The 12307-nt window shown below is 46.7% G+C and overlaps 1 protein-coding gene across 2 annotated transcripts in view; it reads left to right on the top strand.

The window, feature by feature from the left end:
• The window catches only part of RFX4 (regulatory factor X4), a 118391-nt gene that overhangs the window by 60828 nt on the left and 45256 nt on the right, over positions 1–12307 (top strand). For both annotated transcript variants that reach the window (XM_036458231.2, XM_036458232.2), the window contains exons 5-8: positions 843–904; positions 4857–5070; positions 6432–6509; positions 10301–10464. In XM_036458231.2, the coding sequence (XP_036314124.1) occupies positions 843–904; positions 4857–5070; positions 6432–6509; positions 10301–10464 (518 nt within the window). The remainder of the gene's footprint in view (positions 1–842; positions 905–4856; positions 5071–6431; positions 6510–10300; positions 10465–12307) is intronic.

The raw sequence follows: 12307 nt of genomic DNA, 5'->3' as shown, positions 1-12307 counted from the left end.
CCCCTCCTCCCAGGCTTCCAGCAGATCTATGTGGTTATCCTGGGCAGCAGCACGTCCCTTCCTCCACTCTGCAGATGACTACTGGTGTCCTCCAGCAGCAAATAATGATCGAGTTCTTTGCACGTGCTATGCCCTGCACCAGGTCCCTGCTCTCATGGAGCTTTTGGTCTACTGAGGGTAGGATGGGGTGGGAAGACATAAAGCAGGGCTGCGTGATGGCCAGGGGCTGCTGGGCTACTCTGCATGGCTGATGGGAGAAGGCCACTGGGCCGAGGGCGCTCACCCCTGGTGTAACATAGGAGAAGGAGCCCATCTGGGATGGACAATTGCTCGGATTGCAATGTGGGCATGGGGAACTGTGGTGCCAAGGCCCCCAGTGGGGGGCCTGGTTGTACAATATTTTGGTAATAGGGGGCAAAAAAGCCAGAGTGGCTGGGCCCTGGTGACTGAGGGTGAGAGGGGGCAGAACAAGGGCCAGGAGGTGAGCAGGGACCAGGTTTCAGAGGCTGGGGTGGGCTTTAGTTCAGGTGGATGGAAGCCATTGGGGTGCTTTAAGCAGGGGAGTGACAAGTTCTGGGTCCACGGTTCTCTCCTTACATTGTAACTAGAGGGGTGAAGCACGGAGTGCCAAATGAGACCCTCCAGAGCCAGAGCCCCACCATCATTCAAGGGCTCCCCCTCCCCGACCCTGGTCTCCTTCTCGGGACCCAGGGAGATCCTCGTAAGTCACTGCAGCCAGCGGTACCTGCGATGCCCTTCCTTCCCGAGATTGCTGATCGTGAAACTCAGTCCCTGTGCTCCCAGCTCTTCCCGCGGTAACTGATTCTTGTGTTGACTTACAGATCATAAGGCAGCAGTTTCCCCAGTTAACCACCAGAAGACTCGGGACCCGCGGACAGTCCAAGTAAGCACCGGGCCCCCACCCCAGGCTGAGCGAGCTCTGTCTGCAGGCCTGGCGGGAAGCCTATGTCTAGCCATGGCACAGGGCAGGGGCGGGGACAGGGTGGGAAGGGTGTTTAAGACAGCAGGGCCCCCTCTCCCAGCAGCCCTGAGAGAGGCTGTCCAAAGCCCAGGACCACCTGGGCCTCCTAAGGAATCCAACTTTTTGCCACCCTGCCTGAAAGGCCTTTGTGTAAAATCTTCTTGGGCATTATTTACAGGAGCACCTTGTAGCTTCTTGGTCAACCTCCAGGTTTACCTAGATTGTTTCACTGAGCGAACTCTCTGCTCTCATAGCATCCATCCAGCCAGCCGGCCAAAGGAGCAACCTGTCCTAATAAACCTGAGGGGGAGAAGGGGGACAGGTGCCCCTACACTAGTGCACAGGGCATACATACGGCTTCCCTTTCAGCAGTCTGTCAGCCAACCAACCTGTTCGGTTCTCATTTCCTGTGTCAGATAGAGGGCACTGCACGCTGGGAACACATGAGCAGACAGGCACTGCCTTCATGGAGCACACTTCCCATAGGGGAGACAGACAGGAAAAAGACAATTTGGTTGCAAAAAGGGGTTCTCATAGTGAATAACCACGGGGGAGTGGTCCTGAGGAGTGTGAGGGATGGGTGGACACCTGCTGACTGCTGAGAGCCAATGGGAAGGAAATCTCTACCTCTGCTGTGCAGCAGGCTTCACGAAAATCTGCATTTGTAAAACTTGCCTCAAAGGGTGTTCAAAAATTGCTGCACTTCGGGAACTGGTCCTCAAAAAGGGTGTGATGGCCATGTAAGTTTGGTAAGCGCTGAGTTTTGAACAGATTCCTAGAGGCAGGACTTCTCAGAACCTTGATTATGCTAATACGCATTGGGACTCCACTAGAGGGTGCTTATTATGGAACATTTCTCAACATTTTGACATGTAACAGGTCAGCACATAGTGACTTACAAAACACTGAAAATTTTTTCAATAAAAACCACCACGGAAGACTCACAAGACTTGTGACCAAGGGTGATCCAAAAGCAGCGTGTCCAGTACTGCTCCCTCCCCCACTCCTACCAGTCCCGGCAGCTGGTACCCACCCGCCCTCCCAGTGTGGACTTAGCATGGGGGCCAAGTTAAAGAGAGTGGATGACCAAACTGGGAAAACTCACTTTTTGCTAAAGTCCTGAAAATACTGAGACCGATTTATTTGTGGGGCTAAGCCCTGGCGGTGATGTCCAAGGAGATGAACAGTTTTTAGCCAGGGACATTTTGGAATAAATTGCACATGATCTTCCACGGTGACTACTCTGGAGAACAAAACTTGTTTGTGGTGAGAAATTCCAGGGTCTGTTTTAGAATAAGGCTTCAGCCTTGGTAAGGGTATAGAGTACAAGAGCCACATTCTCCCTTTCTTGTTTGTCGGGCGGCACCCAAAGGGCAGTGCCCAGCGTTGGTTGAACAGATAGACAGTGGATGGATGGAAGGCAGCCGAGTGCGTGGAAATGATTTTTTTTCTTCTGCTCCTGGTCTGTAGAGAGTCACTGGCTCCCATACATTGTTGTCCATTTCTAAGAGGAGAAACAGAGAAGCTAGAACAGAAAGGTTTCCCGTCTATATACACTCGGAGGAAGTGTTCCTCTGTCTTCATGTGAGCGCCTGGGTGGTTTTTATTTGTTTGTTTGTTTTTCTTTAACCTCAAAGTTGGCAAATTGGGCAACACTTCTTTTAAAATTCCACGTGATTTAGTTCATGGCTTCTCCTCCATAAGGATCCTCCGGGAGTGGTCACAACCATTTGAAAAGTAATAAGAAGTTCTAGTCTCCAACCTGCTGCTTGGTCTTATTAAGGCAAGCAACCAAGCAAGCAAGCAAACAAAATCCCTCAGCAAATGTACCTGGGCAGAATAAAGGGGCTAGGGCTGCAGGTGGGGATGGCCAGTGGAGGGTTTTAGACCTGCCCTACAAAACTGAAATATATAGGAAAATTCAGAGGTGATCAGAGCAATGACTTCCGTAGTTGTGGCTTTTAGCAGTACACACTCTGAAAAATCAAGAAATGGCCTGATCCAAATGGTTGCCCCTCTCTCAGTCTTAAGACGTCATGGAGAGGAGCGTTGTAACCGTGGGGAGGCTGGTCCTAACTGCCTTCCTCCTGAAGGGTGTGTGTGGGCACTCGGAATGGAACGCCCCTCCCCCTCCCGCTGGGGGGGTGGGGAGCAGGAAGGGCAGTTATGACAGTTGGAAAGTAGAAGGCACAGGAGGCAGATCGGCTCCACACAGAGAGAGCTTTCTGGGAACTATCCGGACCTAAAATGAACTGGGCTCCCTTAGGAGGGCCTGGGTACCTCATCCCAGGAGGCATTCAGATAGAGACAAGATGCCCGCTAAGCAGAAATATGACAGAATGGTACCTAGAGGAACGGGATTGGGAGGAGGGGGGAGTTTGGGGGTTGCGTTACCTGTGCTTGTCTCCTCCCTGTGATTCCTGGGCCATACCTCAGAATGCTTTCTGGTTTGTGTTGTGTTGTGTTGTGACTGCCACCAACCAGACTTCTGTGGGAGGGAAAGAATCGTTACTGTGTGGCGTGTTTCTGAAAGCTTGATGGACATTGATGTGTGATTGTGAAAATCTCCTCTCAACCTACTCAGAGTCTTTGGGCTGGGGCCCAGGAGTCAGTACTGTAATATGTTGTGTAGGGGATTCTTGCTGTCGGTGAAGTTTGAGGGTGAAGCCCTTTGGAGGTTCAAATCCTGTCTCTCATGCTTTTGGGGTGATCTTGGTGCGTTATTTAAATTCTCTGGGCCTTTCGGTCCCTCGTCTGTGCAGTGGGATGGTCATTAGTTCCAGCCTCACGAGGTTTTGTGGGATGAAACAAGGAATATGTGTGTCAAGCATTTAGCAGCCTGGGAACTGCTGTGATGGAGTAGCAGAGAGCAATAGTCCCTCCAGCAGTTGGGGAGCACAGAGTCGGAGCAGGCTGGCCTGCTCTAACTAACGGCTGTCAGGGTTACCTGTGATGCTTGTGTCAGTGCTGGCCCTGGGCCCCATCCCACGCTTCGAATCCTGGGAAGGGGCCCAGGACGCTGTGCTTTGATTGTGCTCCATGAATGGCTCTGACAAACACCCAGGTTTATAATACCTCGCATAGTGGTCCTAGCGAGGGCTTCGTGGTGGCACAGACCTGTGTGTAAGACCCGGTTCTTTCCCAAAACAGCCCAGTAACCCTGAGCAGATTAAGCTTTCTTGCCTCCATTTTCCCATCTGTAGAAAGACTGTAATAATCCCCACTTTGTAGTATTGTTTTACAAATTAAGTACAGAGAGCACTTACCAAAGTGCCTAGCACAGAGCAAGTGTTCAACAGGTTGTAGCTAAAATCTTAAAAGCCTCCCTCCATTAGGCTTAATGGGAAATATTGCTGTCAGTAAGCCCATTCTTAGTTAATACAAAGTTCTGGTCTTTGCTTTACATTCAGTGTCAACAGAAGCACTGAATTTATCTGCTTAAAGTTCTTTATGATCACCATCTATTAAGGAAAATGGGCCCAATGACTTTTGGTTGGTAGTTTGCAGCCATAAACCTACCTTCTTCATGGGTCTTCATAGCGGGGGAGACCCAAATGCCCTGTCCCTGGGTAACACTTGGCTCGATAGAAGAGGTTAAGTACAAATGGAAATATTTTTCATTCCCTCACTCTGCAAATTATTTGACTTAACATTTTCTGTGGGAGGCAATTTTGGTTATTTTTACCTGCGTGATTGATGGCTGGCAACATGCAACTCTGGTTTAATTCCAGACTTCAGAGATGTCAAGCCTCCACCAGAGAGTTAGTGCTTCTCGCCCAGAGAGGACAGGCCCAGTCACCCATGGCCTTGGGCAGCCCTGCTCAGGAAAAGCCACCCCATAATGTGCCTGGGCTTTCTCTCTCCCTGGGCCCAGGTACCATTACTACGGCATTGCTGTGAAGGAGAGCTCCCAGTATTATGATGTGATGTATTCCAAGAAAGGAGCCGCCTGGGTGAGCGAGACGGGCAAGAAAGAAGCGAGCAAGCAGACGGTGGCATACTCACCCCGATCCAAACTTGGGACGTTGCTGCCGGAGTTTCCTAATGTCAAAGATCTCAATCTGCCAGCCAGTCTGCCCGAGGAGAAGGTGACTGTGTCCGAAGGGTTGGAGGGAGGGTGGTTTATCTCTTTCACACACCTCTCTCTCTCTCTCTCTCTCTCTCTCTCTCTCTCTCTCTCTCACTCTCTCACTCACTCATTCACTGCAAAATGGTGAGTTTAAAAATACAAAGTTAGAAATCTGAATCAAGCATGGACTTTCATTAATAGTAATGTATCAGTTCATTAGTTATGACAAATGCCCCATACTAATGTGAGATATTAACAATACAGATAACTGGGTGTGGGGTTATATGGGACCTCCCTGCACTATCTTCAAAACTTTATTACGGATCTATTATTATTCTAAAATAAAAAGTTTAATTACCTACAACCAACCTACCCACCCATCTATGAGTTTTACTGCCTCCTGTCACAAAGGAAGGGCCCCTCTCCTCTGATGGCTTTGTTATAAAACTTATTTTCCTGTGTGCTGCCCAGGATAAGGTGAAATCATAGTCCTGTAGATAAGATTTTTCTTGGTATAGCAATTCAGTTTGGGCCATAGGGTACCTGGAGGAAATTATTGGAAACACAAATCTGGGGACTTTCCCCTGGGTCGTCACATGTCTCACGCACCTATCCTGGTGCAACCAGTGTGCCAATAGGTACAGAGCTCCTACTGTCCCCACGTGACGCTGGGAGCTGGGGTGGTGGTGGATGAGGCAGGAGGCCTGCTCAGAGTCGAGCAGGGAGCCAGATGGTTGCAAAGCAAACTATCTTTGTATTAAGCACATGTCTGCAACAAAAAGAATGCAAAGAGTACTTTCAACCTAAGAACTAGATAAATCCTTATTGTTTCTCAAATGTGCTTCTTATACCATAGCTTTGAAAATTTTGGATAAGAGGAGATGGGAGAGAAAAATTTTTTGCTAAGCAGATCCAGAGGATTGCCAGTGTCTCTCTGATTGTGGCTAAAACACCTCTTACACCCACTGTGTTTTAACTTTTCACTACATCAACCGAAGAGGAGAGTTTAATTCATAAGCCCTGCTGACTCTACTATGTGCCAGGCGCTGTGCTAAATGCTGGATAAAAAAAGCACAAGTAATGTGCCATTTCATTCTCCCAAAGCCCACAGTTTCATGGGATGGAATGGGGACAGAGAGTGCAACCTGTGTTTCCACACCACAAGTCAGTATTCTGGTAGAGAAACACTCTCAGGGGTTGCATGAAGGTGAGTGAGCATCACCTAAGGAAAGAGGGTCTCAGAGGGGTCTTGCAGGATGAGGAAGAGTTAGGTGAATGTCATCCCCTCAACAGGGAATAAGTGAGTTGAAAATTGATATTCCAAGGGCAGCAGTAACATGTACTAATACATCCCTCCCTGTTGGTCCCTCACCTCCACAGGTTTCTACCTTTATTATGATGTACAGAACACACTGTCAGAGAATACTGGACACTGTAATAAGAGCCAACTTTGATGAGGTAGGTCAACAAGCGTCTGTGTTAAAATATAATAAAGTGACTCCTGTTCCATGAGCTGCTGCTCAGTGCCTAACCTGGAAGCCCCAAGGCATATTGTTAGCTTACTTAATCTTCACAGTGATCCTAGGAGCCGGGCACTTTAAAAAAAATTTTTTTTATTGATTTTTTACAGAGAGGAAGAGAGAGGGATAGAGAGGAGAAACATCAATGAGAGAATCATTGATCAGCTGCCTCTTGCACCCCCCCTCCCCCACTGGGGATGTGCCCACAACCAAGGTATATGCCCTTGACTGGAATCGAACCTGGGACCTTTCAGTCCGCAGACCAAAGCTTTATCCACTGAGCCAAACCGGTTTCGGCAGAACTGGGCACTTTTGCCGTCTTGACTTCATAGACCTCCTGTATAGCCTTTCCCCAGTCTAACCAGTGAGCCGCATCCTGCCTGATTGGCCTGCGAGGAAGACAGTTTTGCCAGGGTAGCATTACATCCAGAATTACAGACTCAGGAAAGCATTTCTGTATTTTGGATTTAATTTCTCCTGAGGCTCATCCACTGTGGTGCATTTGGAGCTGGATATTGGTCCCCTCCATTCTCAATATGGTCCATATATATATCAAAGCCCACTGAAAGAGTTAATTCAAGAAACTAATAGATTTAAAAAAATAATATAGCTTTTATTGATTTCAGAGAGGATGGGAGAGGGAGAAAGAAAGAGAAATATCAATGATGAGAGAGAACCATCGATCAGCTACCTCCTGAATCCCACTGGGGATTGAGCCGGCAACCTGGGCATGTGCCCTTGACTGGAATCAAACCTGGGACCCCTCAGTCTGCAGGCTGATGCTCTATCCACTGAGCCAAACCAGATAGGGCAGGAAACTAAACTCTTTCAATTATTTGCCTCTGATTACTTCACCTCTTATGCTTGCAAAGAGTCAGAACTTCTTTCTTCTGTCTATTAATAAGTTTTCACTTGTTAAATGCCTACGTGATCCAGGCATTTTATAGAAGGGATGTGATTTCATCTTAACAATAGGTAGACACTATTATCTCCATTTTATAAACGCTGGTAACTCATCTCATATACTCAGTCCTGAGGTCCAGATTCAATTGACATCTAAGTTAACGGGCCAAACCAGAGTACTAATTTTCTGCCCCAAATCTGCTTTCCAAGTCTTAGCTTACCACCACCATCCACCCAGTCATTCAGGCCACAGAACTCGATTCTTCTCTTTTCCTCTTCATGTCCAGTCTGTTGAGAAGTCCTGTCAGCTCTACCTCCAGATATAAGCACTGTCTGTCCATTTCACATCCAACTTCCAAGTATCAGCTCCTAAGCTTTGCACTGTTCCCACTCCTTCCTTTTTCCTCTCACTCCGAGGAACAGTACCTTTGGACATTAAATGGTCTAACATGCACGTAGTAGGAAGGGAGGTCTGGGTAAAACACCCCCTCAAAGGCGGCTCCAGAGGAGGAATGCTGCTCAGGGCTCCTATGCCTCTCCCACATATGCTGGTACGAACGTTGGTTTAAACACTCAGCCCCTGGTCTTTCCAGGGTTTCTGCTGGAAATTGACTAAAAGAGTAGGGTTGCATGCAAGGAACTCATGGAAAGGCAAATGAATTCAGAATGTACCAGATCGTAGGAATCAGCTGGGCAGAGCTATCTCCTTGGAGTTGGAAGGGCAGGCAGAGGATTAGGACTCAGCCTGAGGCTAGTCCCCAGGGGGTCAGAGAACAGCAAGGGAGTACTCTGGAGGGCAGGCACCTTGTACATGCAATGTGGCCATCTCTCAGGCCCAGCCAGGCCAACTGCCAGCCACCAGATGTCCCAGTGGCAGGTGAGCAGAGCCACAGGGAGGATTCTGGCTGGCTGACATTCAAATTTAGGTAAGGGTGTGCCAGATGCTTAGGAGGGAATCCTGATTTCTTGGGCCTATTAGTGCCTCCATGATATAATAGTAATAGCTAACGTTTATTAAACATCTACTACATGCCAAGCACTATAATAAGTACTTTTAAGGAATCATTACCAAAACCTATGCAGTAAATACTACTTCTGTTCCCATTTTCCACGAGAGGAAACTGAGGTGTAGAGATATCACACCCCTGGTTGATAGTGGCGCTAGGATTGAAACCCTGACATGCAAATCTTCCCTCATCTGGATTATAGCTTTAATGTTCATACTGGATGAAAACTTGGCCGTATTTTCACTTTCATGGAATTAACAGAACTGTGACTTGAGTTTCACAATTTACAAAGCTGACTGCATCCACCACTTGAATCATGTTTTTGGCAACTACCATTTTCCCTTCAGGAAGTCAGGGACCTGCTTTTCTTCCCATTCCTCGCCTCCGAGGCCTCCCACACAGTGTCAACGCTGGGAAACCCAGGCAGGCCATAGAGTTAGAAGAAGTGAGAGCAGGTCGCCAGGCTGGGGTCAGGGGAGCCTGGTGCAGGGAAAGCAAGACCTACTCCTCGGAGGGGCCTGAAGGACACTGCAGGTGCCGGGGCAGGAAGCGGGGAGGCGGGCAGTTTCAGGAATGGGGTAGAAACCCAGTTACCATGTGAAGAACAAGGCAGCCACAGGGGACAGGCAGACAGGAACTCTATGTCACCATTGCCTGGCTTGCTATCTGGCTTTGGACAAGTAGGTGAATGTCTCTGCAAAATGGGAGTGATGAGTCTCGCTGGAATAGTATTCTGAGTGTTAAATGAGAACCTGTGCAGAGTATCTGGCATGTCATAGGCACTCAGTAAACAAAGCTAATGCCAGTAAGAGTACCACCTCCAAAGTATGGGGCTGAGGCACTGGCTTTCCCCTTGCATTGGCTCGGGATGCATAGGGGAGCCAGGGATGTGGACAATGCCGTGGGTGAGAGAGCGCCACCTGTGGAGGAAGGAAGGATACAATAGTCCAGGAGCCAAGTGGAACCCATGAGATCACAAAAGTTCAGGTATTCTCCAGCTTCAGGATGAGCCATTCCCCAATGTTGGCTAAAAATGTATACATTTTTACATGTTGTTATATGTACAGGTTAACCATCTTCTATCATTTCCCTTCACTTACTTTGTTCCACCCCTCTCCCCCTACTCTGCTCTCTCCCTGACCTTCAAGTCACACACTAAAAGACAGGTGTCAGGGCCTTTGGGGGTTCTCTGCTTTGGAAGTTCATTCGACCATTTGCTATCAGCAATCCAGTTTGTGTTCCTGCTGTCATATTAATAATACCCCACATTTGAGTGCTTACTATATTCCTGATCTATGCCATGCAGCTTACTGCCCAGATATCAGCATCTAGGATCCTATAGTGACACTATCTGTCAGGGCTCTTTGGGAAAAGGGAGGCATTTGGATATGAAGAGAGCCTTGCACTTCACCTAGTTTGGGGCACCCAGGTTTGAATCAGGAGATTTTTGTTTGCACCTTTTCTCTTCCCTTCCAGACTTATACCTCTTACTCGTGGCCCTGGGGTACAAATAAGTCCCTAGAATAGTAAATTCTAATAATCTGAGCTTTTTAAAAGCAATACCCACCCTCCCTTCCTTAAATTCTCCCCAGACCACAGTAAGCATTAGGGGTTAAGGTGCTAATCCTCTCCCTGGGCAGAACAGACCCAGGCTGCCAGGCCACATGGTTCTCCAGCAGTGGGCATGGCACACCCGAGGCAGGGAGGACCTGCCACCGCCTGAGCCACACCAGGCTGGGTTGGCCTTGGCTGAGTCCCAGGCCTCTGATGGGAGGGCCCTGTGTGACCTCATGGTTCTTCTCTCTGTGGGTCGATACAGGTTCAAAGTTTCCTTCTGCACTTTTGGCAAGGAATGCCGCCCCACATGCTGCCTGTGCTGGGCTCCTCCACGGTGGTGAACATCGTCGGCGTGTGTGACTCCATCCTCTACAAAGCGATTTCGGGAGTGCTGATGCCCACCGTGCTGCAGGCATTACCTGACAGGTGAGCACACTTCTCATCTCCCCTCAGGGCTGGTCCCCAGCATTGACTGCTCCTGCTTCTCTCTATGGTTCTAACCGTGCACTGTCTGGGGCCTCCCTTGTTTAGAAGTCTCTAACAAAGCACTAAAAGGAAAAACCCAGTGGTAGTATAAGCACCGTTAACATTGTTTTTTCTTAATTAAAATTTAAAAATGGTTAAAAATTCAAAATGTATAATAATGGCGTACAGTGAAGACCCCCCACCCCCACCCCATTCTTCTTTTTCTCCAGACACCAGGTCCCCTGCCCAGAGCATCATTATTTTAATGTGTTGCAGGATTTTATTTGTTAATGTTTTATTTAGATTTTCTGCATCAAAAGTCATAAATAAGATTGGTCTGCATTTTCTTTTTATGTTTAATCTTTTGTCATTTATTGGTATTATTGCTTGTTAGGTTGTTTTGATTTTTAAAAAATATATTTTATTGATTTTTTTACAGAGAGAAAGGGAGAGGGATAGAGAGCTAGAAACATCGACCAACTGCATGTATTACACATGCCCTTGACCGGAATCGCACCCGGGACCATTCTGTCCACAGACTGACGCTCTATCCACTGAGCCAAACTGGATTCGGCTTGGTTTTTGTTTTTGTTCCATAAAAGGAGTCTGGAAGCTCCCTGCCCTTTTTCCCCTAAGGTCTAAACCAGTTTAAATTGTATTGAAATGACTTGCTCTTAAAGATTGCATAGAATTAGTTCCCTTTTGAAGCCATCCGGGCCTTGTGTTTTATGGGAGTAAATCTTCAAAAACTTTTTTCTTTTTTTTTCATATAATAAGTGCTCAGGTTAGATTTTCTATTTTCTCTGAGGCAAGTTTTGGTAAATTATATTGTCCTGGAAAATGATCCATTTCTTCCAGATTTTTAAATGAATTTGCTTAGGGTTGAGCAAAGTGGGTTTGTGCACTCACTGAATTTCCTCCGAGTCTGGTTATTTCTGCTTTACTATATTTTAGTTTGTGTGGTTGTGCTTTCTGCCATTTCTTTGTAGTTAGCTTGCCCAATTTTATTTTTTCAAGAAAAAAACCTTTTGGACATACTTACTGGTGCTATTATTTTTTCTAATATATTAATATCTGCTTTTATTTTACTAACTTGTTCCTTTTCCTTTCTTAAGCTTACTATTATTCATTTACTCAACAAATACTTATTGAATGCTTCCTATGTGCCTGTTCCAATTCTAGGAGCTTCAGTTATATCAGTCACGCACACCCCCAAAATTAACCAAAAAATAGATGCCTGATTTATTTACACTTTTTACCCTTGTTATATAGCACAAGTATTTCAGGTTTAGGTTTTTCTTTGAGCACTGTTTTGACTATGCCATAGGTTTTACATTTGTTATGTAATATTTTAATAATTGTTATTTTTCTAAATATATTGGTTTGGAGTTCTTCTGTGTCCTAAGAATTTAAAAAGAGATTTAAAATGTCCCAATTGTCAGGAGCTAGCGTTTTCTGGTTATGTTTCCCCCCACCCACCCCCACCCCTTTTATTGCTTTGTGATTGGAGACTTTCTAAACTACAGTATTTCTTTGAGATTTAATTTAGGTTTTCCCTGTCGTCTAACATACGTCTTACACTTGGAAAGAAGGAGCACTGTGTCTTCAAAGTGCCACTTCCACATTTAAGAATTGGGACCAAGTTTGTTGTTGTTTAGTTCTGAGACGTCTTCTCACTTAGAAGCTGAATAAAGTAGCAACAGTAGGCACCCTTGCCTTCTATCTGATCTTAGAGGAAAAGCTTCCAGCTCTTAACCACTGAGTGTGATGTTTGCGATGGATTTGTTATAAATGTCCTTTATTA

Source organism: Pipistrellus kuhlii, unplaced genomic scaffold (genome assembly GCF_014108245.1).
Source record: "Pipistrellus kuhlii isolate mPipKuh1 unplaced genomic scaffold, mPipKuh1.p scaffold_m20_p_3, whole genome shotgun sequence".
NCBI lineage: Eukaryota > Metazoa > Chordata > Mammalia > Chiroptera > Vespertilionidae > Pipistrellus > Pipistrellus kuhlii.
The sequence above is the reverse complement of the archived record's forward strand: the minus strand, read 5'-3'. Positions and strand labels throughout refer to the sequence as shown.